This window comes from Dendrobates tinctorius, unplaced genomic scaffold, assembly GCF_039654945.1.
Source record: "Dendrobates tinctorius isolate UK_male_01 unplaced genomic scaffold, ASM3965494v1 ptg000022l, whole genome shotgun sequence".
NCBI classification, from domain to species: domain Eukaryota; kingdom Metazoa; phylum Chordata; class Amphibia; order Anura; family Dendrobatidae; genus Dendrobates; species Dendrobates tinctorius.
This window is the reverse complement of record NW_027361690.1, coordinates 24,904,962-24,932,763: the sequence shown is the minus strand read 5'-3', so window position 1 is coordinate 24,932,763 and position 27,802 is coordinate 24,904,962. Positions and strand designations below refer to the sequence as shown.

The window sequence follows — 27,802 nt, the reverse complement described above, 5'->3', positions numbered from 1 at the left end:
AAAACAGATTTAAGTCTTTCACAGATCGAAACAAATCAAAATCTGTGCTGGGGACAAAAGTGAGACCCTTTTTCAAAACATGTAGTTCCTCCTGGCTGAAGGTCTTAGAAGATAGATTCACCACTTGTATATCATTAGAAACCATGAGTTCAGGTGCTTGATTAGAAACACGATTAATAGGTATGATATTAGTAGAGCGGTTATCCTCGGGAATAATCACTATTTCCGAACCTGATGTTGGCGATTCCTCAGAGGATAACTTTGATCTAAAAAATATGCTCCTACATTAATATCAGTTCTATCAGAGGGACCACGGTTACCACGGCCCCTCCCTCTACCTCTATTCCTCCCCCTGTTGTTTCTACCCCTTCCTTCAGTATCAGAAAAATCTGTATCAGTAGAGGACAATTCAGTCTCAACATCAATATTATTCATGCGGGTACCTATAACCAAATAGGCCTTATTATCTTTAAAATCTTGTGCATCCCTTAAATATTGACTATGTTTACGCTCTTTAAGATGATACTGAAAGCGCTCAAGGTTAGTTTCCAATTTGGTTTCTTTTAGAGAAAAATCAGTCTGTGTAGAAAATTTTTTTGTAACCTCAATTTGATCTTTCAACCGATCATTCAAAAGACTCAAGGTCTTCTTTTCTTCCTCTAAGAGGAGTTGCATGAGGCGGAGGGAGCTACTTGTAGCCTCTTTTTCCCATTTAGTGATAAAACTGGGGTTCCTGTGTCGTGTTCCTGCAGAAATATTAATCCTCATGGAACGATACCAGCCTTCAGATAATTTTCTAGACTCTGTACCTCCCACCAGGATGTGATCTGATCACGGTATATTTTGGTAAGTTCTTTGAAAGCTACACTATATGTTGGAAGATACTTTTTCTGTGTGAACGTATGTTCATAGAAAACCTCCTTAGCTTCAGCTAGCCATTGGTCCGTATTCAGACCAGTTGACAGAAAACCTGCCATACCCAAAATGATAAATAGGAAATACAGCACTTAGTGGAATAAAAATCCACAATTTCTCACAATGTAGAAGTATGAATCAGCAATAGAGAAATAATAAAACATAACTTTTAATGATATATATAAAAGCTACGAAAAGATAAAGTGAAGTTAAAAAACACACTAAATCAATTGCCACAGACTATAACACGGAGTGACTGTATATTTTCCACACCAGATCACTCAGAGTATATACATGTGACTTATTCTATGTCCAAAAGTAACCTGGACAGACAAATATTACTAGATAAAAGACAATGTGAATAACAACCATAGTCTAATCATGAATGGTTACCTTATCAGAGGCATATGCAGCCTCTATCTCATTTAGGTTTTAACAAGGAAATAACCCATTCATATCTAAGGAGGAGACATCAAAAACCAATAATCCATAAACACTCTGAGTAAAGGAAAGGTCTCACCCATGCATCTGGAAGATGCCCAAAATCATGTCCATCAGAGTCAGGTCAGTTCAGGAAACAAGGCATTACCCTAGTCAAACCCTGTAGGAGCTAGCAGACCTGACACCCATGACTCCCGCCCTAACAAGGGCAGTCCACATCTGACCCTCATAGAATTAGCCCTACAATGTCCCTATGCATCCCAACGCGTTTCGTCATTTGCTGACTCTTCAGGGGATCTAATTGCACATATTGGACGCAAAACACAGTAACTAGGCTACCTCCTAGGTGACAATAGAGTGAGGCAGCCTGTAACAAGGGGCTAGATATAGCCTGCTAATCAGGATAAAATCACCCACCTGAAATTAGAACACACCCTTTGAAGCGCCACCTGTGATCAATAACGCTAAACTCCATAAACAGAACGCCTCCTGTATTCCTGGCGTGTGTATACACCACGGTCCAGGCTGCCATACTTCCGGTTTACTCACTCAGCCCGAAACCAACATGGCAGCGGAACTTCCGGTCATGCGCAACTCTAACAACATGAAACCGCTCCACGGATACCGCGAAAATAATCGCGATACTCAGGGCGCTGATAAAACCCCATGCTCACATGTACACCGCGATCAGGCCTATTCCATTCCCGATAATATACATACAAATACATCGCGGTCTTCACTGCCAAACTTCCGGTTAATTCAATATGCCAAATGCAACATGGCCGCGGAACTTCCGTTCATGCGTAAATCAATTGACTCCTCCGCAACTACCATGGAAACTATAACAATACTAAAAGTACTGATGCACCCTTTTGTTTGCGCATGCGCCATAATCTAGGCCAACATGCTTACGGTCTGTAACACACACCCACAAGCATCATGGCCCCGGGAGTCATGGGTGTCAGGTCTGCTAGCTCATACAGGGATTGACTAGGGTAATGCCTTGTTTCCTGACCTGACCTGACTCTGATGGACATCTGATTTTGGGCATCTTCCAGACGCATGGGTGAGATCTTTCCTTTACTCAGAGTGTGTTATGATTGAGTCACAGAGGAGGAAAAACAAAACACAAGCTCAGCCCAGAAAATCAGAGAGGTTGGAAACTAGCGGATTGCAGACCCCTAATCCTATTACACAACTAGCAGTAGCCGTGGAGTGTTCCTACGGTGATCCTAGACACCTCATCACAGCCGGAGATCTACATAAGCCTAAAGAGAGAAAAGGGAAAAACTGACTGCCCCAGAGCAGACCCCAAAGCAATAGGCAGCCCCCAACATATAATGATGGTGAAGCAAGATGAAAATACTAACACAGATAGAAAGATAGGTTGAGCAAACGATGGGGCCCAAGCTAACTAAAAAGGACAGGATAGAAAAGCTGCTGTCTGCAATCCGAGAAAACCCTGCTCAAAAATATTACCAACACAACTGATAAGCAAAAAGGACCCTGAAGTCACTAGACTTCAAACCCTATATCAGCACTCAGAATATTCTGGAAGCAGAGCAAAAGAGAACACTGATCAAGGAAAAAGAATCCAGCACACCCCAGCCGGGGATGGCTGAACTCCGAAAAACAAGGTAAACAAAACCAAAACTAATAAGTTCAATAGCAGAGCAAAAACTTATCTTTGGGAAGCAGGAATCAAACTGGTCTCCAAGAACCCAGCAGAGAAATCACCAGCGACTCAGAAGGGCGTCGGCTGCCTTATATCCAGTCTGAAGTTCCCGTTACCCAGTCACCATCCACCTGACCAGGTGTTTAGTAATCAGCCTCACTACCTTCCTTCACCAGAAGAGGGAGATCCTCGGACACAAAAGATGAATGAACAGATGAGCTCACAACAGAGTGTTTATGGATTATTGTTTTTTGATGTCTCCTCCTTAGATATGAATGGGTTATTTCCTTGTTAAAACCTAAATGAGATAGAGGCTGCATATGCCTCTGATAAGGTAACCATTCATGATTAGACTATGGTTGTTATTCACATTGTCTTTTATCTAGTAATACTTGTCTGTCCAGGTTACTTTTGGACATAGAATAAGTCACATGTATATACTCTGAGTGATCTGGTGAGGAAAATATACAGACACTCCGTGTTATAGTCTGTGGCAATTGATTTAGTGTGTTTTTTAACTTCACTTTATCTTTTCGTAGCTTTTATATATATCATTAAAAGTTATGTTTTATTATTTCTCTATTGCTGATTCATAAGTCATAATGACAACCCAAAATATCCAAATGACCCTGATTAGTAGTGGCTGACAACTGGATGTTCTGGTCCGGCGGGTTCAGACGAACAGTTGCAAAAAGTTCGGGTTCGGGTACCAGAACAGTACCCGGACCTGAACCCGAACCCCAGTCACTTGAATGGGGGTCCCAAACATCCAGTGTTTGCTGCGCTGGACAGCGGAAGCGCTCAGCTGTGATCGGAGGTATAAGCTTTACCATCAGTCACTGGTGTCAGCTGATGGGACTACAGCTCCCATTATCTGACACCTGCTACCATTAATTACAGTGACAGCAGGAGCGGCGGATGTGAATTTCATTAGCCGCTCCTGCGCTGTAAATAAATAATTACAAAAAAAATGGTGTGGGTTCCCCTGTATTTTTGCTAACCAGCCAGACAAAACTCACAGCTGGGGGCTGCAACCCTCAGCTGTAAGCTTCAGCAAGGCTAGTTAGCAAGACTAGAGGGGTCCTCATGCTGTTTTTTAAATGATTTAAATAAATAATTTTAAAAAACGGCGTGGGGTCCCCCCCCATTTTTGACAACCAGCCTTGCTAAAGCTCAACGCTGGGGGTTGGTATTTTCAGGCTGGTAAGGGACCATTGATATAGGGCCCTCAGCCTAAAAACAGCAGCCCGCAGCTATTAGATGCGTCTTTTTTGGCGCTTTGTCCGGCTTTTCCCACTTGCCCTGTCGCAGTGGCAAGTGAGGTTAATATTTGTGGGGTTGATGTCACCTTTGTATTGTTAGGTGACATCAAGCCCACAGCTTAGTAATGGAGAGGTGTCTATAAGACACCTCACCATTACTAATTCTATAGATATATATGTTAAATAAAGACACAGCCAGAATAAAGTCCGTTATTTGAAAAAATGACACAGACTCCCTTTTTAATTTCAATTAAACCATATTTACTGCATCGCCTAATCCCAGCGAAGCCCTCGATCTCCTGTAATAAAAATAAAATAAAAAACAATATACCATACCTCTCCGATGTTCTGTCCCACACCGTAATCCATGTTTGGGGACTAAATAGTTTTCAACCTGGACGGTGCTGAGATGCGACCGTCCCGGTTGAAAACCACTGGTGAATGAGCTGCTGAGAGTGCAGCATCATTCACCAGTGGTGACATCATCGAGGCCGGGCTGAACTACGATGACCTTGGTGAGATCCCCGCTAGCACGATGAGATAAACTCTCACAGTGGTAGCGGGAATGTCAAAGAAGGTCACCGCCATTCAGACCGGCTGGGAACGGAGGCTCAGTGACCAGACGTAACCTCTATGACGTCACCACCAGTCTCTGAGGCTGCGCTCACAGCATCTCATTCACCAGTGGTTTTCAGCCAGGACAGTTGCATCTTGGCACCGTCCAGGTTGAAAACTGTTTATCCCCCAGACCTGGATTACAGAGTGGGACAGAATGATGGACAGGTATGATAAATATTGGTGTTTTTTTATTTTACTTTTATTACAGGAGATCAAGGGCTTCGATGGGATTAGGCGTTAAAATAAAAATGGAAAACTGTGTTTATTCTTATTTGAAATAAAGGACTTTATTCTGGCTGTGTCTTTATTTGCTATACAACTATAGGATTAGTAATGGATGGTTGTCTTATAGACGCTTTTCTATTACTAAGCCGTGGACTTCATGTCACTGGAAAATACCTACACTGTGTGAATACCTATCAAAGGCTGATGTCTGAATTCCTGGGTGAATATGGACACCTCTGTCAGCAATGCCTGCATTTATTGGTAAGTAGGGACCGGCTATAATTAAAATCACCTCCTGGTGGAGGGCTGAGTGCTCAGTCAGTAAGCTAACATACAAAAGACAAAAAAACTGACTGGCATATCCAGACTAGTGTGAATAGGTTCACACCAAGGGGATCTACCCCCATATACAGTATACAAAGAAAGGTTACACTCTATCATGCTAAAGCATGTCAATGTGGAATACAGTTGTGGCCAAAAGTATTGACACCCCTGCAATTTTGTCAGATAATATTCAGTTTCTTCCTGAAAATTATTGCAAACGCAAATTCTTTGTTATTATTATCTTCATTTAATTTGTCTTAAATGAAAAAACACAAAAAGAATTGTCCTAAAGCCAAATTGGATATAATTCCACACCAAACATAAAAAAGAGGGTGGACAAAAGTATTGGCACTGTTCAAAAAAACATGTGATGCTTCTCTAATTTGTGTAATTAACAGCACCTGTAACTTACCTGTGGCACCTAACAGCTGTTGGCAATAACTAAATCACACATGCAGCCAGTTGACATGGATTAAAGTTGACTCAACCTCTGTCCTGTGTCCTTGTGTGTACCACATTGAGCATGGAGAAAAGAAAGAAGACCAAAGAACTGTCTGAGGACTTGAGAAACCAAATTGTGAGGAAGCATGAGCAATCTCAAGGCTACAAGTCCATCTCCAAAGACATGAATGTTCCTGTGTCTACCGTGCGCAGTGTCATCAAGAAGTTTAAAGCCCATGGCACTGTGGCTAACCTCCCTAGATGTGGACGGAAAAGAAAAATTGACAAGAGATTTCAACGCAAGATTGTGCAGATGTTGGATAAAGAACCTCAACTAACATCCAAACAAGTTCAAGCTGCCCTGCAGTCTGAGGGTACAACAGTGTCAACCCGTACTATCTGTCGGCGTCTGAATGAAAAGGGACTGTATGGTAGGAGACCCAGGAAGACCCCACTTCTTACCCCGAGGCATAAAAAAGCCAGGCTGGAGTTTGCCAAAACTTTCCTGAAAAAGCCTAAAACGTTTTGGAAGAATGTTCTATGGTCAGATGAGACAAAAGTAGAACTTTTTGGGCAAAGGCATCAACATTGAGTTTCCAGGAGAAAAAAAAGAGGCATTCAAAGAAAAAAACACGGTCCCTACAGTCAAACATGGCGGAGGTTCCCTGATGTTTTGGGGTTGCTTTGCTGCCTCTTGCACTGGATTGCTTGACCGTGTGCATGGCATTATGAAGTCTGAAGACTACCAACAAATTTTGCAGCATAATGTAGGGCCCAGTGTGAGAAAGCTAGGTCTCCCTCAGAGGTCATGGGTCTTCCAGCAGGACAATGACCCAAAACACACTTCAAAAAGCACTAGAAAATGGTTTGAGAGAAAGCACTGGAGACTTCTAAGGTGGCCAGCAATGAGTCCAGACCTGAATCCCATAGAACACCTGTGGAGAGATCTAAAAATGGCAGTTCGGAGAAGGCACCCTTCTAATATCAGGGACCTGGAGCAGTTTGCCAAAGAAGAATGGTCTAAAATTCCAGCAGAGCATTGTAAGAAACTCAATGACGGTTACAGGAAGCGGTTGGTCGCAGTTATTTTGGCTAAAGGTTGTGCAACCAAGTATTAGGCTGAGGGTGCCAATACTTTTGTCTGGCCCATTTTTGGAGTTTTGTGTGAAATGATCAATGTTTTGCTTTTTGCTTCATTCTCTTTTGTATTTTTTCTTTTAAGACAAATTAAATGAAGATAATAATACCAAAGAATTTCTGATTGCAATCATTTTCAGGAAGAAACTGAGTATTATCTGACAAAATTGCAGGGGTGTCAATACTTTTGGCCACAACTGTATATGAAATTTGACCAGCAATACAGCTTTGGAATATTAGAAAAAATTATATGAGACGCTTAGCATAAAATTTGGCCAAATATTATCTGCCCACCAGCCAACGTCAAGGCGGTCTCAAATCTGATGGGTACCTACACTGTGTGAATACCTCTCAAAGGCTGATGTCTGAATTCCTGGGTGAATATGGACACCTCTGTCAGCAATACCTGCATTTATGGGTAAGTAGGGACCTGGAATAATTAATATCCTTCTATGACAAAATCACTGACTGGGTGGATCAGGGAAATGCTGTAGATATAGTATATCTTGACTTCAGCAAAGCATTTGACAAAGTATCTCACACCATTCTTATTGAAAAAGTTACTATGTATGAAATAGACAAGGCAACTGTTAGGTGGATTCATAACTGGCTTAGTAATTGGACCCAAAGAGTGGTCGTAAATGGCTGCACATCCAGTTGGAAGAATGTCTCAAGTGGGGTACCACAGGGTTCTGTCCTGGGCCCTGTATTGTTCAACATCTTTATCAATGATTTAGATGAAGGAATTGAGGGTAAACTGATTAAATTTGCTGATGACACAAAGCTAGGAGGGATAGCTAATACTAGAGAAGAGAGAGAGAATTCAAAAAGATATTAATAAACTGGAGCAGTGGGCAGCAACTAACAGAATGGTTTTTAACAGGGAAAAATGCAAAGTACTACATCTGGGCAATAAAAGTGAAAAAAGCATATACAGAATGGGAAGAATAGGGCTAAGCAACAGCACATGTGAAAAAGACTTGGGTATACTAATAGATCACAAACTGAACATGAGTCAACAGTGTGATGCAGCAGCAAAAAAAAGGCAATTGCAATTCTGGGATGTAATGACAGAAGCATACAGTCTAGATCACATGAAGTCATTATTGCCCTCTACTCCTCTTTGGTCAGACCTTATCTGGAATACTGTGCCCAGTTTTGGGCACCACATTGTAAAAAAGGCATCAACAAACTGGAGCAAGTTCAGAGAAGAGCGACCAGAATGGTGACTGGTCTGCAAACCATGTCCTATGAGGAACGTTTACAGAATTTGGGAATGTTTAGCTTGCAAAAAGAAAGACTGAGAGAAGACTTAATAGCTGTCTACGAATATCTCAAGGGCTATCACATTGTAAAAGGATTATATTTATTCTCATTTGCACAAGGAAAGACTTGAAGCAATGGGATGAAACTGAATGGGAGGAGACAGATTAGATATTAGAAACATTTTTTTGGCAGTTAGGGTGATCAATGAGTGGAACAGGCTGCCACGAGAGGTGGTGAGTTCTCCTTCCATGGAAGTCTTCAAACAGAGGCTAGACAGACATCTGTCTGGGATGATTTAGTGAATCCTGCTTTGAGCAGGGGGTTGGACCAGATGACCCAGGAGGTCCCTTCCAACTCTACCATTCTATGATTCCAACATCCATGGTCCCTTACCATCCTAAGAATACCAGCCCCCAGCTGTCGGCTTTAGCAAGGTTGGTTGTCAAAAATGAGGGGGACCCCAGGCCATTTTTTAAAATTATTTATTTAAATAATTAAAAAAACAGCTATCAGCTATCTAGCCTTGCTGAAGCTGATAGCTGAGGGTTGCAGCCCCCAGCTGAGAGTTTTGTCTAGCTCGTTAGCAGAAATACAGGGGAACCCACACAGTTCTTAATTAATTATTTACAGCGCAGGAGCGGCTAATGAAAACACCCATCCGCCACTCCTGCTCTCCCTGTAATTAGCGGTAGCAGGTGTCAGATGTTGGTAGCTGTAGTCCAATGTTAGACGTCGGGTTCCGGCCGCTGCACAGCAGGAATCCCGAGCTTTGCATTCGGCGGTCTCCCATTCTTCTCCGGCTGCACAGGAGGCTGCTCAGCAGACTCGTTGATCCAGGCGCTCTGCTCAGACCAGCTCTGTATGCTTGGTTGCAGCTGCCACCTCTGGTCCAGGTATAGCAACGCATGCTGGTCAGCAGCGAACTACTCCAGGGACTAAGTCCACATTTCGGTCCACTGAGCATGCCTGTGGGACGATCTCTCATTGGAAATCGGAAGTCACATGCTCAGGTCCTTCTCCACCTCGGATTGGACCATCAGGAGGGTCAGGAAGGTCCCGGAAGGACGCTGCTATAAAAGAGCCACACCGCCATGCACTAGTATAGACTCTGTTATTATGTGTGTGAGTGACGATGGATGTATGAGACTGGTGACTGACTTATTATGACTCCCCTCCCTCTGATATTAAGAATGTGGTTAGGGTTTAGAGGTTAGAGTCAGCGACAGTCAGTGGCTTGTGTATATACGCCATAGTGCGGTCCACTCCTCAGCACACTAGCGTCCTATGGTGTCGCCCACTGTAGGGCACTGTCGTACCGCGCCAGGTAGCACTAAACGCCAGAGCGGCGCTGTGCGCAGTTCCAGCACTTTCCTCCCCTCTCTGGGTGGTTAGTGGCATCCGCCGAAGCGGTCCTGTGTGCACTTGGCGCCATTACACTTTGTCCTTTTGCTAGCACCACAGCCACGGTGTCGAGCGCTGATGTCGAGTCCTGTGTCTCAGGCTCAGAGTTCTGTGACCTGAATCAGCACTCACTCAGCTGAGCCCTGTGAGTTTAACAGGCTTCGGCGTCTCGTCTGTCCTTGCGGCTCTGTGAAGCAACAGAGTTCGCTTGCATTCACACTAGGTGAAGTTAACCCACGTGTGAGCTAGCATTCATTATCCATCTCGTTCTGCCATTGCTCAGCAGCAGGTTCCATCTCTGCACGGCGGACCCCGGGCTGCGAGCGCACCTCTTATCTCTTTATTATTTGGTGCGCTCCGCAGGCCCTAACACCCATCAGCTGGCACCAGTGACCAAAGGTAATATTTATACCTCCGATCACAGCTCAGCGCTTCCGCTGTCTTTTGACAGCGTGGCAACCGCGGCTCTCTGATCGGCAGGGAGGATTTCCCTGCCTTTCAGAAGTGGTGTTTGCCACGCTGCCATGCACATGACAGCGTGACAAACACCCGGTGTTCGGGCAGCCGAACCCGAACAGTAACATGGACTTCCTGGTGAAGTCCATGTTCAGTGTCTGTGCCCGAACTGTAGATGTTTGGTACAGATGCCGAATGACAGGTCGACTTGGCATTGTATTTTGGATTGTTGTTATATTGGTATGTCCAAGTACATCCCATGCGCAGTTTCCGGGCTGATTATTGCAAATTTGCCTCCAATATTTGCTGATAATGTGCTGCATTCATCTTTCCTTCAACTTTGACCACGTTTCCTGTGCCTTTGTAGCTAACACATCCCCAAAACATCAGCAATCCACCTCCATTCTTTACAGTAGGAATGGTGTTCTTTTCATCATAGGCCACACTAGCCACACCGCTAGTTTTCAGAGAGTCCAGTATTTCGGCTGATGTTATTTGTGGGTTTTTCTTTGCATCCCGAACTATTTTCCTGGCAGTTGTGGATGAAATTTTTGTTGGTCTACCTGACCGTGGTTTTGTTTTTTACAGAGCCCCTGATTTTCCATTTGTTAATCACAGTTTGAACGGTGCTGACTGGCATTATCAGACCCTTGGATATCTTTTTGTATCCCTTTCCTGTTTTATATACTTCAACTACATTTTCCCGTAGATCTGTTGACAATTCTTTTGCTTTCCCCATGACTCACAATCCAGAAACGTCAGTGGCTGTATGAAAGATGCAAGAGTCTGTCTGGATCCCAGAAACTCACTCAGCTTTTATGCACATACACTGATTACAAGCAAACAGGTCACAGGTGAGGATGTTGCCTATAGTAGCCACTCAAACCCATTTGTGTCAACTTCTGTGCATCTTATCAGGCCAAAATCACCAGGGTATGTGAACTTTTGATCAGGGCCATTTGGATGTTTTGGGTTTGTCATTATGATTTAAAAAGAGAAAACACAGTAGTTTGAAAGTAAATGGCTTCACTCAACCACAAGTAGAGAAAAAGTTTTGGTGTTATCATTCATATTCTCTGAAAAAGGTCAAGAGCACAACTGTATACCAACATTTAATTAATCAAAAATGTAATGGAGGGATTCTTTAAGCACAGCACTTTGCAGCTGACATATCCCTACTAAAAATCCTACTCGTAGTGCTCAAATTTGCATTTGCCAGAAATGTTTCTATAGTCAAGTATGCTAGTGAGGAGCTCGGTGCACCCTTGGTGTGTCCAAGTGGTTCTGTGCACCTTCACAGCTACTTTTTTTCTTACTCTCTCTGCCTTCATCTGGCTCCTGAAGAACAGAATGAAAATAGATGGAAGACAATTAATTGGGGGTGATGTGGGACAGTTCACTGAATTGCTTGGCTTCAGCAAGAACGCACGCAGCAGCTCATTAGCGTATTGGTATAAAAAAAAACATTTTTGGCAAAAACAGCAATGGATTTGGACACTAATTATGATTTCTATTAGGGTTACAGTATGTTCTCTAAAAGATATTGTACTTGATTTAAACTGATATTTTGCAATGACAGACACCCTTTAACTATGTTGGTGTCTAATAGAATCTATTCACAAAAATATATTTATTAAACCAAAAGCCACAGGGTACAACAAATGCATATTAAAAATGATCATCTGAGAGCAAACCTAAGTCCTAACTGACCCTGGAAGCAACTCCATGAAACAACATATTGTATACCAGAGAAGGAAGTTGGAGTCTAAAGTGCTTCAAATATAACAAACCTCAAACCTCTTATTGATACTAATATTTATGAATAGTAAATGACAAATAGAAAATATTAAAAGGTGACCACAGCAAAGAGCATCTGGTGCAAAAAGGTCCAATATAAGGACTCACACAGCGTTGATATGTAGTCTTGAAAATGGCAAAAAGACATTAACATGAGTCCTTACACATGAATATCAGGCATGAACATGTTAACAATCCCACATTATAAAATAATTTATAAGTCACAGCATGTGATGTGCGGATATACACTTATAGTTGTGGTGATCAAACAGAACATACCGCTTATAAAGCACCAGAGAGAGAAGAGGTCAGCCCGAGAACGAAACCCCCTGTGTCTTCTACGCGTGTTTCGCTTTTTTATATGTACCGCTTTATCATGGGAGGATGGTTTACCATTCACCTGACAGAACCTTAGTTGATCACCCCAACTATAAGTGTATGCTGTGACTGATGACATATTTCATAATGTGGGATTATCAACATGTTCATGCCTGATATTTCTGTGTAATGACTTATGTTACTGTCCTTTTGCAATTTTCAAGTCTACGTATCAGCACTGTCTGAGTCCTTCTATTGGACTTTTTTGCACCAGATGCATGTGTCAGCTCTGCTCTTTTCTGTGATCTTTTAATATTGTCTGTGTCTAATTTTCTATTCAAGTGGCTAACATAATAAACCCCAAAAATAAGATAAATATAAAAATTAAGTAGATTAAAAGGACTAACAACAACAAACACATCAGAAAGACAAAAGGTGCACACTAGGTTTCCCTATATATATAATGTCTAACCTGTTGCCTGCCTACTAGCGGAGGTTGGCACTCTATATAGACGCAAATGGCGCCCTCGCTCCTCGGTGGCTGTCCCTAACTGCCCTGTAAAGTCCTAGATGCGTGATGACGTCAATCAAACACAGCCAATAAATGATGGGTGCCAATCTGGCTAACCACCATATGAAACAGGCTTGCAAAAAATTTGCACTAGTAGCAGTAAGAAAAAGTCCCTTAAGAAATTTGCTTTTGCACAGGAAATGACAAAAATCGTGACCCTAGATGTATTCTAATGATATAAGAAGATAGAACTTGTTGATACATAAAAATGTAGAAAACCGCAAAGTAACACTAACCTGTCTCCTGATAACTGAATGCCTGCCTAAACAGTGGAAGTTGGCACCCTACTTTACAGGGGATATGGTGCCCCAGCAGCATCAATTTATTGCACCTCCTGATGATTCCATGTGGTGAAACGCATTGAGGTTATGATGATTCTGCATAGATAAGTACCCCTTCATGTTTCCTAAATTGTCTCTATGCACTACGTTTGTACACCTAATGCTGTTTATATCTATTCCATTGCTAGTTCCTTATTAGGCGGATTAAGATCATAAGATTGCCTTGTTCCTTATTACAGGAGGATTGAGGATACAAAATACTATTACCTGCTGATATATGAATTAGATCTTGGCTTTGCTATCATAACATGTGCCTTAATAGTACACCCTCTGGGGCTGTGTGTTATGAGATATGTTCAGGCATGCAGAGCCTTTCTAAATTGTAGTTCAGCTGATTGAATTTGATAGATCGTTTTTCTTCCGCTAGAACATATATATGTAGCTAGAGAAGCAGCTGCAATCTCATACCACAATACTACCACATACTGACATACCAATATAGCAAAAAATAGGTAGTTTCTAAAACTTAACCTTTATTCCGAAGTTTCTTTTTTTTAAAAAATGGCTTTCACCATTATTCCAAGTGAACCAGTACAACGGTGCACAAAAAATCAAATAACATCATAAAACCATTTCTCATCCCTATGAAGGATGTTTTTCAAACACATCAGACCCCTGTATGGGGAAATAATCTATATCAAAATTGTCTAAATTGAACTCAGTCCCACAATTATATACACATCATGCGGAACACACATACAGCCCAATAGACCCTTCAAAGAAAAATTATAGGAACAGTCTCACCCATTTCTGGTAGCCTTAGGCCTCTTTCACACTTCCGTTTTTGACAATCAGTCAAGATCCGCCAATTTTGAAAAAAAACGGATCCGCCATTTTTCTTTGCGGATCCGTTTTTTTCCCCATTGACTTTCATTATTGGTGGATCCTGACTGATTGCCGTCCGTTGCATCCATTTTTTTGAGGATCCGCCACAATGTTAGTGTCCGTCAACATCCTCAAAGATTTGCAAACGGAGCTTGCAACGTTTTTTTGCCCGGCGGATCCTCCAGACACTGAATTAACCCCAAAATCTGTCTGGGTGCCGGACAGAAAAAAATTCTCTCTCTCTCTCTCTCTTCCCGGCCAGCGGTTCCTTTAAATTTCATCATTTTCAGGATCCGTCTAAAAACGGATCCTGTGCCATCAGTTCACGTCAGTTGAGAACGGATCCGCTTGTCTGCCTTTTTAGCGGATTTTAACTGATGCAAATAACTGAAGTGTGAAAGAGGCCTTAGTCGTCCTTTATCCACATCATGGAGTCGGGGTCCATCTATTGTCCCTACCAGTCCCTATTTTGGACTGATCCTGACCCCCAAGAATCCTGCCCTTACAAGGACAGTCCACAGCTAGCCCTGCCACTAGCCAGCCCTGGACTGACCCTACATGACTCCCGACGCGTTTCCTCAGGGCCTCGATTCATCAGGGGAATGGCACATAGTCTTCCTCCTCTTAGGAGTAACGGGCAGCATGTCCCACCAGGAACAGCCTATTGCCATTTATGCACTGAGGCACTGAGGAAACGCGTCGGGAGGCACGCAGGGTCAGTCCAGGGCTGGCTAGTGGCAGGGCTAGCTGTGGACTGTCCTTGTAAGGGCAGGAGTCTTGGGGGTCAGGATCAGTCCAAAATAGGGACTGGTAGGGACAATTGATGGACCCCGACTCCATGATGTGGATAAAGGACGACTAAGGCTACCAGAAACGGGTGAGACTGTTCCTATAATTTTTCTTTGAAGGGTCTATTGGGCTGTATGTGTGTTCCACATGATGTGTATATGACTGAGTTCAATTTAGACAATTTTGATATAGATTATTTCCCCATACAGGGGGTCTGATGTGTTTGAAAAACATCCTTGATAGGGATGAGAAATGGTTTTATGATGTTATTTGATTTTTTGTGCACCGGTGTATTGGTTCACTTGGAATAATGGTGAAAGCCATTTTTTTTAAAGAAAGAAACTTAGGAATAAAGGTTAAGTTTTAGAAACTACCTATTTTTTGCTATATTGCTTTCTTCCGCTAGAACCAGTAGATTTGCAGGGCTTTTTAGGGACAGCTGCTGAGGAGCGGGGGGCCATATCCGCTGTAAAGTGGGGTGCAAACCTCCGCTGCGTAGGCAGGTGTTCAGTTATCAAGAGACACTTTAGTGTTACTTTGTGGTTTTCTACATTTTTATCTATCAACAAGTTCTATCTTCTTATATCATTAGGATACATCTAGGGTCACCATTTTTGTCATTTCCTGTGCACATGCAAATTTATTAAGGCACTTTTTCTTACTGCTACTAGTGCAAATTTTTGCAAGCCTATTTCATATGGTGGTTAGCCAGATTGGCACCATTTTTTGGTTGTGTTTGATTGACGTCATCACGCATCTAGGGCTTTACAGGGCAATTAGGGACAGCCGCCGAGGAGCGAGGGCGCCATTTGCGTCTATATAGGGTGCCAACCTCCGCTGGTAGGCAGGCAACAGGTTAGACATTATATCTATAGGGCTAGCTGATGTGCACCTTTTGTCTTTCTGGTGTGTTTGTTGTTGTTAGTCCTTTTAATCTACCTAATAAAAGTTAATTTTTATATTTATCCTATTTTTAGGGTTTCTTATGTCAACCACTGTTATACAGCACCCATAGAGTTTAAGATAGTCATTTTCTATTCAGAATTATTTGTATCAATAAAAGGTTTGTTATATTTGAAGCACTTTAGACTCCAACTTCCTTCTCTTAAATGCAAAGAATTATTTATGTAATACAGTGCCTTGTTAAAGTATTTGGGTCTCTGGAGCTTTCCAACCTTTTCCCACATATCATGCTTCAAACATAAAGATACCAAATGTAAATTTTTGGTGAAGAATCAACAACAAGTGGAACACAATTGTGAAGTTGAACGAAATGTATTGGTTATTTTAAATTTTTGTGGAAATTCAAAAACTGAAAATTGGAGCATGCAATATTATTTTGCCTCTTTACTTTCAGTGCAGCAAACTCACTCCAGAAGTTCATTGTGGATTTCTGAATGATCCAATGTTGTTCTAAATTACTAATGATGATAAATATAATCCACCTGTGTGTAATCAAGTCTCAATATAAATGCACCTGCTCTGTGATAGTCTCAGAGTTCTGTTTGAAGCACAGAGAGCATGATGAAGACCAAGGAACACAACAGGCAGGTCCGTGATACTGTTGTGGAGAAGTTCCAAAACTTTAAACATCCCTAGGAGCACTGTACAAGCGATCATATTGAAATGGAAGGAGTATCATACCACTGCAAATCTACCAAGATCCGGCCATCCCTCTAAACTTTCATCTCAAACAAGGAGAAGACTGATCAGAGATGCAGCCAAGAGGCCCATGATCACTCTGGATGAACTGCAGAGATCTACAGCTGAGGTGGGACAGTCTGTCCATAGGACAGCAATCAGTCGTACACTGCACACATCTAGCCTTTATGGAAGAGTGGCAAGAATAAAGCCATTTCTCAAAGATATCCATAAAAAGAGTCCTTTAAAGTTTGCGACAAGCCACCTGGGAGACACACCAAACATGGGGAAGAAGGTGCCAGACGATATGTTTGGCGTAAAGGCAACACAGCTCATCACCCTGAACACACCATCCCCACTGTCAAACATAGTGGTGGCAGCACCATGGTTTGGGTCTGCTTTTCTACAGCAGGGACAGGGAAGATGGTTAAAATTGATGGGAAGATGGATGGAGCCAAATACAGGACCATTCTTGAAGAAAACCTGTTGAAGTCTGCAAAAGACCTGAGACTGGGATGGAGATTTGTCTTCCAACAAGACAATGATCCCAAACATAAAGCAAAATCTACAATGGAATGGTTCACAAATAAACATATCCAGGTGTTAGAATGGACAAGTCAAAGTCCAGACCTGAATCCAATCGAGGATCTGTGGAAAGAGCTGAAAACTGCTGTTCACAAACGATCTCCAACAAACCTCACTGAGCTCGAGCTGTTTGCCAAGGAAGAATGGGCAAGAATTTCAGTCTCTCGATGTACAAAACTGATAGAGACATACCCCAAGCGACTTGCAGCTGTAATCGCAGCAAAAGGTGGCGCAACAAAGTACTAAGTGAAAGGGGCCGAATTATATTGCACTCCCTACTTTTCTGTTTTTGACTTACCACAGAAATTTAAAATAACTAATACATTTCGTTCAACTTCACAATTGTGTTCCACTTGTTGTTGATTCTTCACCAAAAATTTACATTTGGTATCTTTATGTTTGAAGCATGATATGTGGGAAAAGGTAGAAAAGTTCCAGGGAGCCAAATACTTTCGCAATGCACTGTAAGTATGCATTGACACTCCTTTTATTAATTTTGTATCTAATAATTGTGTTCCAGAGATCTTTCCTTTGTACATTACTTTTTTATCTTGCAGTCTCTAATCTTTTAATCCCTTAATTTGAGAGGCAACGAAGATTCCCTTATTATTAGTTTAGTGCTTATTACTGATTGTGTAAACTGTGTATATTATAAAACCACGCACACTATTTAGTAAATTATTCCTCTTTTGTATATTTTCAAACAGAATTACCTCTCCTTGTTTAAATATCTGATCAACCTTTCTTAACCCAAATCTTTTCCATAATTCTTAATTTTTCACTATAATAATCTTTTACCAGTGTATTTTATTTTATGTGTCTATTTTAACAAATTAGTGTGACCTACGAAGTGCTTCATATTAGGAGAGAAACTCCTTCCTGACTCTACATACAACAATCAGACTAGTTCCCTGGATCAATTTCCCATCATAAAATTTAGAACCCATAACCTGTAATATTATATTTTTCAAGAAAGTCATCCAGGCCCACCTTGAACTTTCTTATTGCATCAACCATAGCAAGAGCACGTGGCCGAGAGTTCTATAGCCTCACTGCTCGTACAGTGAAGTATCGCTGTCTGTAATGATGGAAACCTTTTTTCCTCTAGATGTAAAGGATGCCCCCTTGTCACCAGTGCAGGCCTAGGTGTAGTAAGATCATTAGGAAGATAGCACCCTCTCTTTACCTCTTGCTTTTTATTTCTTTATTGCCCAATCCCAAAATTTTCACATCCTGTTTCTTCTAAACTCTCAGATACTTTTCTACTCATGACAGTGAATACATTCAACATTTTAATGGTTTTATTTATTCCTTAATACTAATTTAGCTTATTTTCTTTTAACAGAAAGCATTACCATATGAATTTATCAAATATGATATTGAAAGAGATGAGCCTGTAAAAGATGCAAAGGATCGCTGTATCAGAGCAAAGAAGGGTAAGTTATGCTTGAATCATCATATATGGTCTCCTTTCTTGGTAACATCTTGTTAATAGCAGGTATCATGTTTCCCTGAAAATAAGACCTACCCCAAAAATAAGCCCTAACATGATTTTATTGGATTTATGGAGTATGCTTGGAAAAAAACGGCCAACTCCAAAAATAAGCCCAAGTTGGTCAGAGCGGGTGTTAAGGGGAGTCAAATTGAGTAATCGCCTAGGACTCCCACTCTCTTAGGGGGCCCCTGCATTTCTATTCCCAGGTTAAGACTGCTTAAGGACCTTTAGTGACTCCACAGTCATGTGACCATAATGTCACCATAGGTCTCTTAACTGCAGGAGGTTAGAGGCCCTTATTTGCAGGGACCATTTTAAGGGGAAGCAAGTGCAAACTCAGACACCCCCCCACTCCCTTAGGGACCCCCAGAGTTTCTATTTCAAGGTTAAAACTGCTTAAGGACCTTTGGATTCATTGATCCATACCCACATTGTGTGTCCAGTCCGTGAGACTCTGAGCACATCTATTCTCATCTGTATTGTGGATCAGTCTCAGACATTAAAGGGATTTGTCGAAAATGGATGAAAAGCAGAAGACTTTTTTATTTTAGTTTTCCATAAATGTTTCATACATTTTTACTGATCGGCCTCATTTAGACATTCAGATTTTTCTGGTACGTAAAACACAAACTAAATTTCTTCCATGTTTTGGATCTGTGTTTCATAAATTTTTGGTCAGTGTTTCAGTTTGTACCATAAGTGTTTTTTTAACGGAACCATAGACTTCTATGGCTAATTTTGATCTGTGTCTCGGCTGAAAAATAGACTCCATGTTTTTCTATCCCTGCAAAAATGGATAAAACATGGGCATGAAAAATGGATGTCTGAATAAAGGAATAGATGGATAAATAAAAGATAAGACATTCTAACGCCTTCTATTCTTAAAATTGGATGAGAAAAAAACAAGCAAAATGGAGGAGAAAAAAATGTATGTGAATGTAGCAAAATAGGGTCAAGCTGCAATAGCAACTCAGTCTATGGTCAAGGGTGGTGCTGTTTCTCGGAGAATTGTTAGGTCTGTTTTGTTTTTTAAATTCCAGACAACACCTTTTGACTGAAGAACCAGGAGACAAAATATTTCTTTTTTGATGTGGGGTCAGTTAAAGAACCCTAATGTACGTGAGTTACATTTAATTCCCCCTTTCTGTATGCAATTAGGTCAGCCCGGGCTTCTTATCAGCAAGATCACAAAACTTTCTCCATTTGGAGGCTATGCTGGAGACAAGACTCATACAGAAAAGAAGATCCTTAGGGATGTGTTCCGGAAAGGAGACTTGTATTTTAACACTGGCGATATTTTAATGGTGGATCAGCAAAACTTTGTCTATTTCCATGACAGAGTGGGAGACACTTTCAGGTCAGATCAGATCTCAATGTCAGATCACCTTTAGGCCACGTGCACACATTGAGTAGTTGATGTGTTTTTTACTTCAATATTTGTAAGCCAAAATCAGGAGTGCAACAATCAGAGGAAAAGTGTAAGGGTATGTTTCCACGGGCAGGATTGCAACCGAAATAGCTGTGGATTGAACGCTACGTACAGCCGCAGCGTTCAATCTGCATCGTCCAGATGTTACAGCATAGTGGAGGGGATTTTATGAAATTCCATTCAATGAACACATCCGGAATCACCACACGTACAGAAGGGGTAGGCGCTTTGGGCGGAGTGGGGTTTCCGCTCCGTCCAAAGCGCCGACAATATGGCCCGAGGAGACGTACCCTTATACAAACATATCACCACTTCTGTATTTTTTACCCACTCCTGGTTTTGCTTACAAATACTTAAAGGGTTTTGTGGAGATGTGGTATGATCAGACCATGTTCCTGCACAGTAAGACACAGCCATTACACAGAACATAGCAGGGACACATTTATAAGATTATCTCAGCACAGGAACATTTTAGTTAAACACATCCAATTGTGGAAATTATCATTATTCCAAGATGAATTAATTAAAATTAACTTTTGTTCATGGGGAAAACCCCATTAAAGCCTGTTTGATCGCTTGTTGGTTTGTGTTTCACTGTGAAAGAGAGAGATTTTCCAGCTACAAAGTTCTCATTCAGATCCTCATTCATTTCTATGGGTTTCTGGTTCAGATTCAAGTTCCCGGTGGCCACCAGTGGCTGCCAATCACTGCCCCCTCCTTCAGACAAATCTGAGTGAGAGTCTGATAGGCGTGCACCCCTGAGGTGTCACTTGCGTCTGTGACCAGAATGACCTCTCACTCGCCTAGTGAGTTGCTTGGCTGTTTACATATCTCCTATAGAAGTGAATAGAGAGATGTGTGCAATGTGTGGGACCAACTGTCCATTTAATGGCTGCCTCACCAGATCAGATGGGTTGGGGATCTCACTTTTACCTCCAGCTGCCACATCCAGGCATACAGTGAATGGAGAGGTGGCTGTGCATATGCTTGGATATCTCCTTTCACTTCTATAGGAGCAGCTGAAATGCTGACATGTAGAAGACACACACTGCTGATGGGTGAGGATAGTACCTCTCTATCCACTGCTATATGACTAACGGAAATAGCTTTCATTCTCCACCAAATGTAGAGGCTGGTGGATCCTAGAGGTTGACTTCCACCCAATTATGAAATAACTTCTGGCGTTGGTGATATCCTTTTAAACTTTCTTGTCTCCTCCTGAGTCTGGATATTAATACTGCTCATAGTTTCATGGTGATTGCTTAATGTAGCATAGCAGGCCATGTAAGGCTGACATCACTAACTTGTCAAGATGTTGGCTGTGTTGCCTATCGTCTCAAGGTCTCAATTTGAACATTTTGGATTTAGATGAAAGTGTGCTATGCAGCTGACACATCTAGAGTAGTTACCCACAGCAATTCACTGTTGTCAGGAAATACAGAATTTCATATATGGTTCTGCTCCAGCCTGCAGTGACAAAATTGCTAAGAACCTTTTAATCTGCTTTTTCAGATGGAAAGGAGAAAACGTTGCTACCACGGAGGTCGCTGATATCTTAGGTCTTGTGACTTTCATTGAAGAAGTGAATGTGTATGGAGTACCCGTGCCAAGTAAGGAGGACTGTAATTAGAGCAAGTGTTGGGTATTCAATAAGAGACATAAAGTCTTGTATCTATATACTGTATGTTGTACTCCTTCTGTTGAGATCTAGGGGCTGTGACATTAAATATGATTGCACATCACTAATGAATAGCATTACATTTCCTCAGCCCTGAAAACTGAGGACGTCATTGTGATACCACAGTTTTACATTACAGTAAGCGGAAATGACACAGCAATATCAGTGCCAGCAGCAGTACACAATGGTAATCACTGCTCTTTTCCACGGTTCTTAAGATAATCATATAAGCACCAGGAGATATATTTCCCATGCAATGAACAGCATAGACACATAGTAAATAGCGCACACCTTTGTCTATAATGTTGGCCAGTATATAACCAGCTGGAATATAATATGGCTTTCTCTGTCTTCTCCTGGGGATCTAAAAACTCTCTGAGGTTAAAGATGAGGCATGCATACTGCAAGTGAATGGCACTGCATGTAAGTGGCTTCTTTGTATTCTGATCCCACCTATATTTTACTTAAAGAGTAATTATTTTTTTATTTTGTTTAATTGTCCTCCAGACTTAGCAAAAATATGATTTTTTTTTTTCTAATATACTTTATTTTGCTTCCTCCTCTCGCACTATTATGCAGTGTATTGTCAATGATCAATTCTTGGCTCATTTAGAAGATCCTTTCAACTGCAACTCAGGGAGAATCCATTCACTACATTCAGTCATAGGATGAGACTTTCCTTGTCTAAGGGAATGTGCACACAGAGTGTTTTTTTAGGAGGTCTGGGAGCAGAAATTGAGTGGAAACTGAGCAGAAACATTCCAAATCCTTCTCAAAACTCTTCAAAAACGTGAAGTTTCTGCTTTGAAAACTCCGCAAAAAGACTTTGTGTGCACATATAGCCTAAGCCTCTTTGCTCCCCAAACCTGTACTAAAAAGGGCAATTTCCTTAAACAGACTGTTTGAATATGTTGTACAAATAATGATGAGCAGCAGTTGAAAGCAGCTTCTAAAGGAACAAGAATTGAGCATAGAAACTGCATTACAGCATAGTGTTAGGTAGAGAAGGAAGCAGCATAAGGTAAAGAAGTATAATATGAAAATTCATAACTTTTCAATACCTTTAGGATATTATAATTATAAACAAAAGGGGCATTCCAAGGATAAAAAAGGGTCTTCATTTTTTCCAGAAATGGTACCACTGTAAATGAGTGTGAATAGACTGTTTGGCTTTGCAGTTCATTTCCATGTAAATTAATATGATTGGGCTGTAATACCAGATGCAGCCCAAAGTAAAGAGTGGCGCTATTTGTGAAAAAGATAATTTTTTTCAAACACGACTTTGATAACCATGCCTAATGGGTTGTCTTATGATTTTGTATGTGTGTGTATATAATTATGTAATACATACAGTGTGTGTATACCCTTCACATTGGGCATAGGGGACATCTCCACTTAAAGACCACCATTCTCTTACATTTTTCATCATACTGTAATTTGCTGGGGTTTTTTTAATAATTTAGAAGGGGTGCCCACTATGTTTTTATGTTAAAAAAACAACATATACTCATCTATCACACACCTGACATGTTTTCTGTGTCCTTCTTGTTTCCTCTCCCACCAAGGAATGACACATGATCGCTGAAGCCAATCTGTGGCCAAGGAAAAAAGTCTGTGCCAGACACACACTTATGGATAGGTTTTCAAAAGTCAAATACTATATCTGATCACATTTATCATGACCAATCTGCCATATTCTGCAATGATAAAGTAATGCCACTTTTACTAACATTTCACAGCATAAATTTGCAAAACCATAGCATTTTTGTCAATTTTGGATAAATATGCCATGGCAAATAAGGTTTAATATTTCAAGTACTGTTGAACGAGACAAAACTGTTTCGAAGTTGCTTCCGAGTATCACATTCTTACACCATGTAATAGTTAATATTTTGTACTTGGTCGCAATCTGAGATATTTGCTTTCTTTACAGATCACGAAGGCAGAATAGGAATGGCCACTCTTAAACTGAGAGAGTATGAGCATTTTGATGGTAGGAAGTTATATGCTCATGTCCGAGACTTCCTACCAAACTATTCAAGGCCGCGCTTCATTCGGATTCAGGTGAGAAGTCTAACACATACTTCATGAATTTATGGTATCATTTACAAATATGACTTCCTAAGTAAAAACACTAAGATGCATTATGACTGTGCTTAAAGACAGATATAAAAGTTTTCCATACCTGCCATGATATCAGTAATGTGGGCCAGTCTTCCCTCAACCACAATTTCTCCTGCTTGGGTGAAGTAGTGTCTTTACACTTGGTGCCTTCCTGTCCTTCTCCACCAGCAATATAAATGAATCAGGAGGTTGAGGGCAGTCTTACATATATGAGATTACGTTATGATGAAACTTTTATTTGGTCACTGTATGTTGGTTTTATTTATGCAACCTGCGGCATTGTTTGGCATTGCTACTTAAGGCTGTCTAGTGTATTTTTGAATGTAGTGATGGTGTCGCTTTATAGTATTGTTTTCTAGGGAGATGTATAGAAGTTTCATTTGACCAACACATGGTTACTATAGTGTACAGCACTTTAAATTAGGTACCATATGGTTATTAGCATGATTGTACATACAATTGACATGAAATTCTCACCAGATGTCGGTAACAACCCATCCAATCCACACAGGCAAAGAAATCCAACCATAGATGTCCATAAATTAAGTTATGTGTAATAATGAGAAATGACACACAGAAAAAGTATTGCACCCATGAAGAAAGAAGTTTAAAAAGCCAAGAAAAATCATGACAGCAGCTGAAATCTATCAGTAATTAGAAAGCAATACTGCCACTTAGTGAAAAATAATCAGCTGATGGCCTATAAAAGGGTGTCTCATTACTAAGGTGCCACTCAAGAAACAGCTCATGATGGGTAAAACCAGTGAGCTGTCTCAAGACCTTCACAACCTTATTGCTGCAAAATATACTGATGGCATCGGTTATAGACCCTGTTGAGAGGAACAGAGGCCGCTATCTGCAGACCGGATATAACCTCAAGAGAAATGTGCTGTCTTCCAGGTGCAAAAATTAAAGATGTGTCTGACAGGATATCAGGACTCTTCAGACCTACAGATGACTACCCATTCCTGCTAATTCATGTGGGAACAAATGACACAGCAAGAAACGACCTGGAAACCATCTGCAGTGACTCTGAAAACTTAGGTAAGAAAGTGAAAGAACTGGGAGCCCAGGTGGTCGTCTCTTCCATCCTCCCAGTGGATGGCCATGGAACAAGGAGGTGGAATAAGATTCTGCAAGTGTACAACTGGCTACATCGATGGATCACGGAGTGAATTACCTATACGATGGACTACTTGTTAGAGATGGGGTGCACCTTACGAAGACTGGAAAACATGTATTTGGAAGTCGCCTTGCTACACTCATCAGGAGAGCTTTAAACTAGAACAATGTGGGAAGGGAAGCAAAAGGCCAGAAAAAGCCATACACCTGACAAATGCTATTGAGAACTCTGCTATTAGAAGTGGAAAGGAAGAACAAAGACAAAAGAATCTAAATAATAAAAATATTGGAGAAAGAGAAACCAATCACAAACTAAAATGTTTCTATACTAATGAACAATGCATGGGCAACAAATAAGGAGAATTGGAACTACTAACACATTGGAATCACTGAAACTTGGTGGGACAATACACATGATTGGAATACAAGGCTAGAAGTATACAACTTATTTGCAAGAAACAGACTTGATAAACGAGGTGGAGGTGTTGCTTTGTTTGTTAGAAACGCGTATGTCTGCACAGAGATTGAAGCTTCAGAGAGTGGGAGTTCTGTGGAAACTGTTTGGGTAAGAATACAAGGACAGAACAATGGAAAGGACACCATTGTAGGCATTTACTACAGGCTGCCTGTGCAAGCTGAAGATATGGATGAACTCTTTATGCATCAAATGGCCAAGTTCTCAAAAAAATATGACATAGTTGTCATGAGAGAATTCAACTATCCTGACATTTGTTGGGAATCTCTCTCAGGCAAAACTAACAGGTCAAGGAATTCTTATCCTCTCTTGCTGACAACTTTATCTTCCAAAAGGTAGGGGAGAAAACAAGGGGAACTAATCCTTATAAACAGGGAGAAAATGGTTGAGGGGGGTAAACGTGGCTGGGACCCTAGGAGGTAGCGACCATGCTATTTTAGAATTTTGGATAACTAGAGGAGGAAGACCTGTGAAGACTCAGACGTCAAGGTTAGATTTCAGAAAGGCAGATTTTAAGGGATTCAGAAAGAGAATTGGAGAGATCCAATGAATGGCTGGATATTCTTAAGGACAAATATGTCCAGGAAGGATGGGAAATCTTGAAAAATGAAATTCTCAAAGCACAATTGTTAACAATTCTGAAAAGAGGGAAGAATAGGAAGCATTTAAGGACAACAGGGTGGATGAACACAGAACTTAAGCACATGCTAACAAGGAAGAAATAAATGTTTATAAAATGGAAAGAGGGAGGCATATCTAAAGAAGAATATAATGCTGTCTGCAGAACTTGCAGGGCACAAATCAGATTACTAAAGCTGACAATGAATTGAGGCTTGCAAGAGACGTCAAAAGCAATAATAAAGGATTTTGGGGATATGTCAAAAGTAAAAGAAAAGTCAAAGATGCTATAGGATTTTTACAGGATAAAAATGATGAAATGGTAAGACAGGATGTTCAGAATGCCGAACTTTTAAATTCCTATTTTGCATCTGTTTTCTCTCAGAAAGGAAATGTAACATCAACTGTTCTTCACTGTCCTATTAAGGGAATAGAAGAATCCAGGATATCTATAAACAGAAAGATAGTGAGGAAACACTAAGCTAACCTAAATAAATTCAAGTCTCCAGGTCCAGATGAATTACACCCCAGAGTACTGAAGGAGATAGCAGAAGAAATTTTTGAACCCCTCTCCATAATCTTTGAAAATTCTTGGAGAACAAGAGAAGTCCCAGAAGACTGGAGAAGAACAAATGTTCCTATCTTCAAAAAGGGAAAGAAGGTGGACCCAGGCAACTGTAGGCCGGTGAATCTGACTGCTATACCAGGAAAGATCTTTGAATAAGAATGAAGTGATTAAACAGAGTCAGCATAGGTTTGTAACTAATAAGTCATGTCTGACTAACTTAATTTCCTTCTATGACAGAATCTATGACAGAATCACTGATTGGGTGGATCAGGGAAATGCTGTAGATATAGTATATCTTGACTTCAGCAAAGCATTTGACAAAGTATCTCACACAATCCGTATTGAAAAAATGGCTAAGTATTGAATGACCAAGGCTCCTGTTAGGTGGATTCATAACTGGCTTAGTGATCGGACCCAAAGAGTGGTCGTAAATGGCTGCACATCCAGTTGGAAGAATGTCTCAAGTGGGGTACCACAGGGCTCTGTTTTGTTCAACATCTTTATCAATGATTTAGATGAAGGAATTGAGGGTAAAATGATTAAATTTGCTGATGACACAAGCTAGGAGGGATAGCTAATACTAGAGAAGAGAGAAAGAGGATTCAAAAAGATATAAATAAACTGGAGCAGTGGGCAGCAACTAACAGAATGGTTTTTAACAGAGAAAAATGCAAAGTACTACATCTGAGCAATAATAATGAAAAAAACATATACAGAATGTGAGGAATAGGGCTAAGCAACAGCACATGTGAAAAAGACTTGGGTATACTAATTGATCACAGACTGAATAGGAGTCAACAGTGTGATGTAGCAGCAAAAAAGGCAAATGCAATTCTAGGATGTATTAACAGAAGCATACAGTCTGGATCACATGAAGTCATTATTGCCCTCTACTCCTCTTTGGTCAGACCTCATCTGGAATACTGTGTCCAGTTTTGGGTGCCACATTTTAAAAAAGACATCAACAAACTGGGGCAAGTTCAGAAAAGAGTGACCAGAATGGTGACCGGTCTGCAAACCCTGTCTTATGAGGAAAGGTTGCAGGATTTGGGAATGTTTAGCTTGCAGAAGAGAAGGCTGAGAGGAGACTTAATAGCTGTCTACAAATATCTCAAGGGCTGTCACATTGTAGAAGGATCATCTTTATTCTCATTTGCACAAGGAAAGACTAGAAGCAATGGGATGAAACTGAATGGGAGGACTTTCAAACTTTTTGACAGTTAGCGTGATCAACGAATGGAACAGGCTGCCACGAGAGGTGGTGA

The 27,802-nt window shown here is 41.0% G+C and overlaps 1 protein-coding gene across 1 annotated transcript in view; it reads left to right on the top strand.

Moving 5' to 3' along the window:
• Window positions 1-27,802, top strand: part of SLC27A2 (solute carrier family 27 member 2) — a 113,264-nt gene that overhangs the window by 76,133 nt on the left and 9,329 nt on the right. Inside the window, exons 6-9 of the mRNA XM_073568509.1 lie at window positions 18,374-18,464; window positions 19,682-19,880; window positions 21,465-21,562; window positions 23,564-23,694. Coding sequence (XP_073424610.1) covers window positions 18,374-18,464; window positions 19,682-19,880; window positions 21,465-21,562; window positions 23,564-23,694 — 519 coding nt within the window. The remainder of the gene's footprint in view (window positions 1-18,373; window positions 18,465-19,681; window positions 19,881-21,464; window positions 21,563-23,563; window positions 23,695-27,802) is intronic.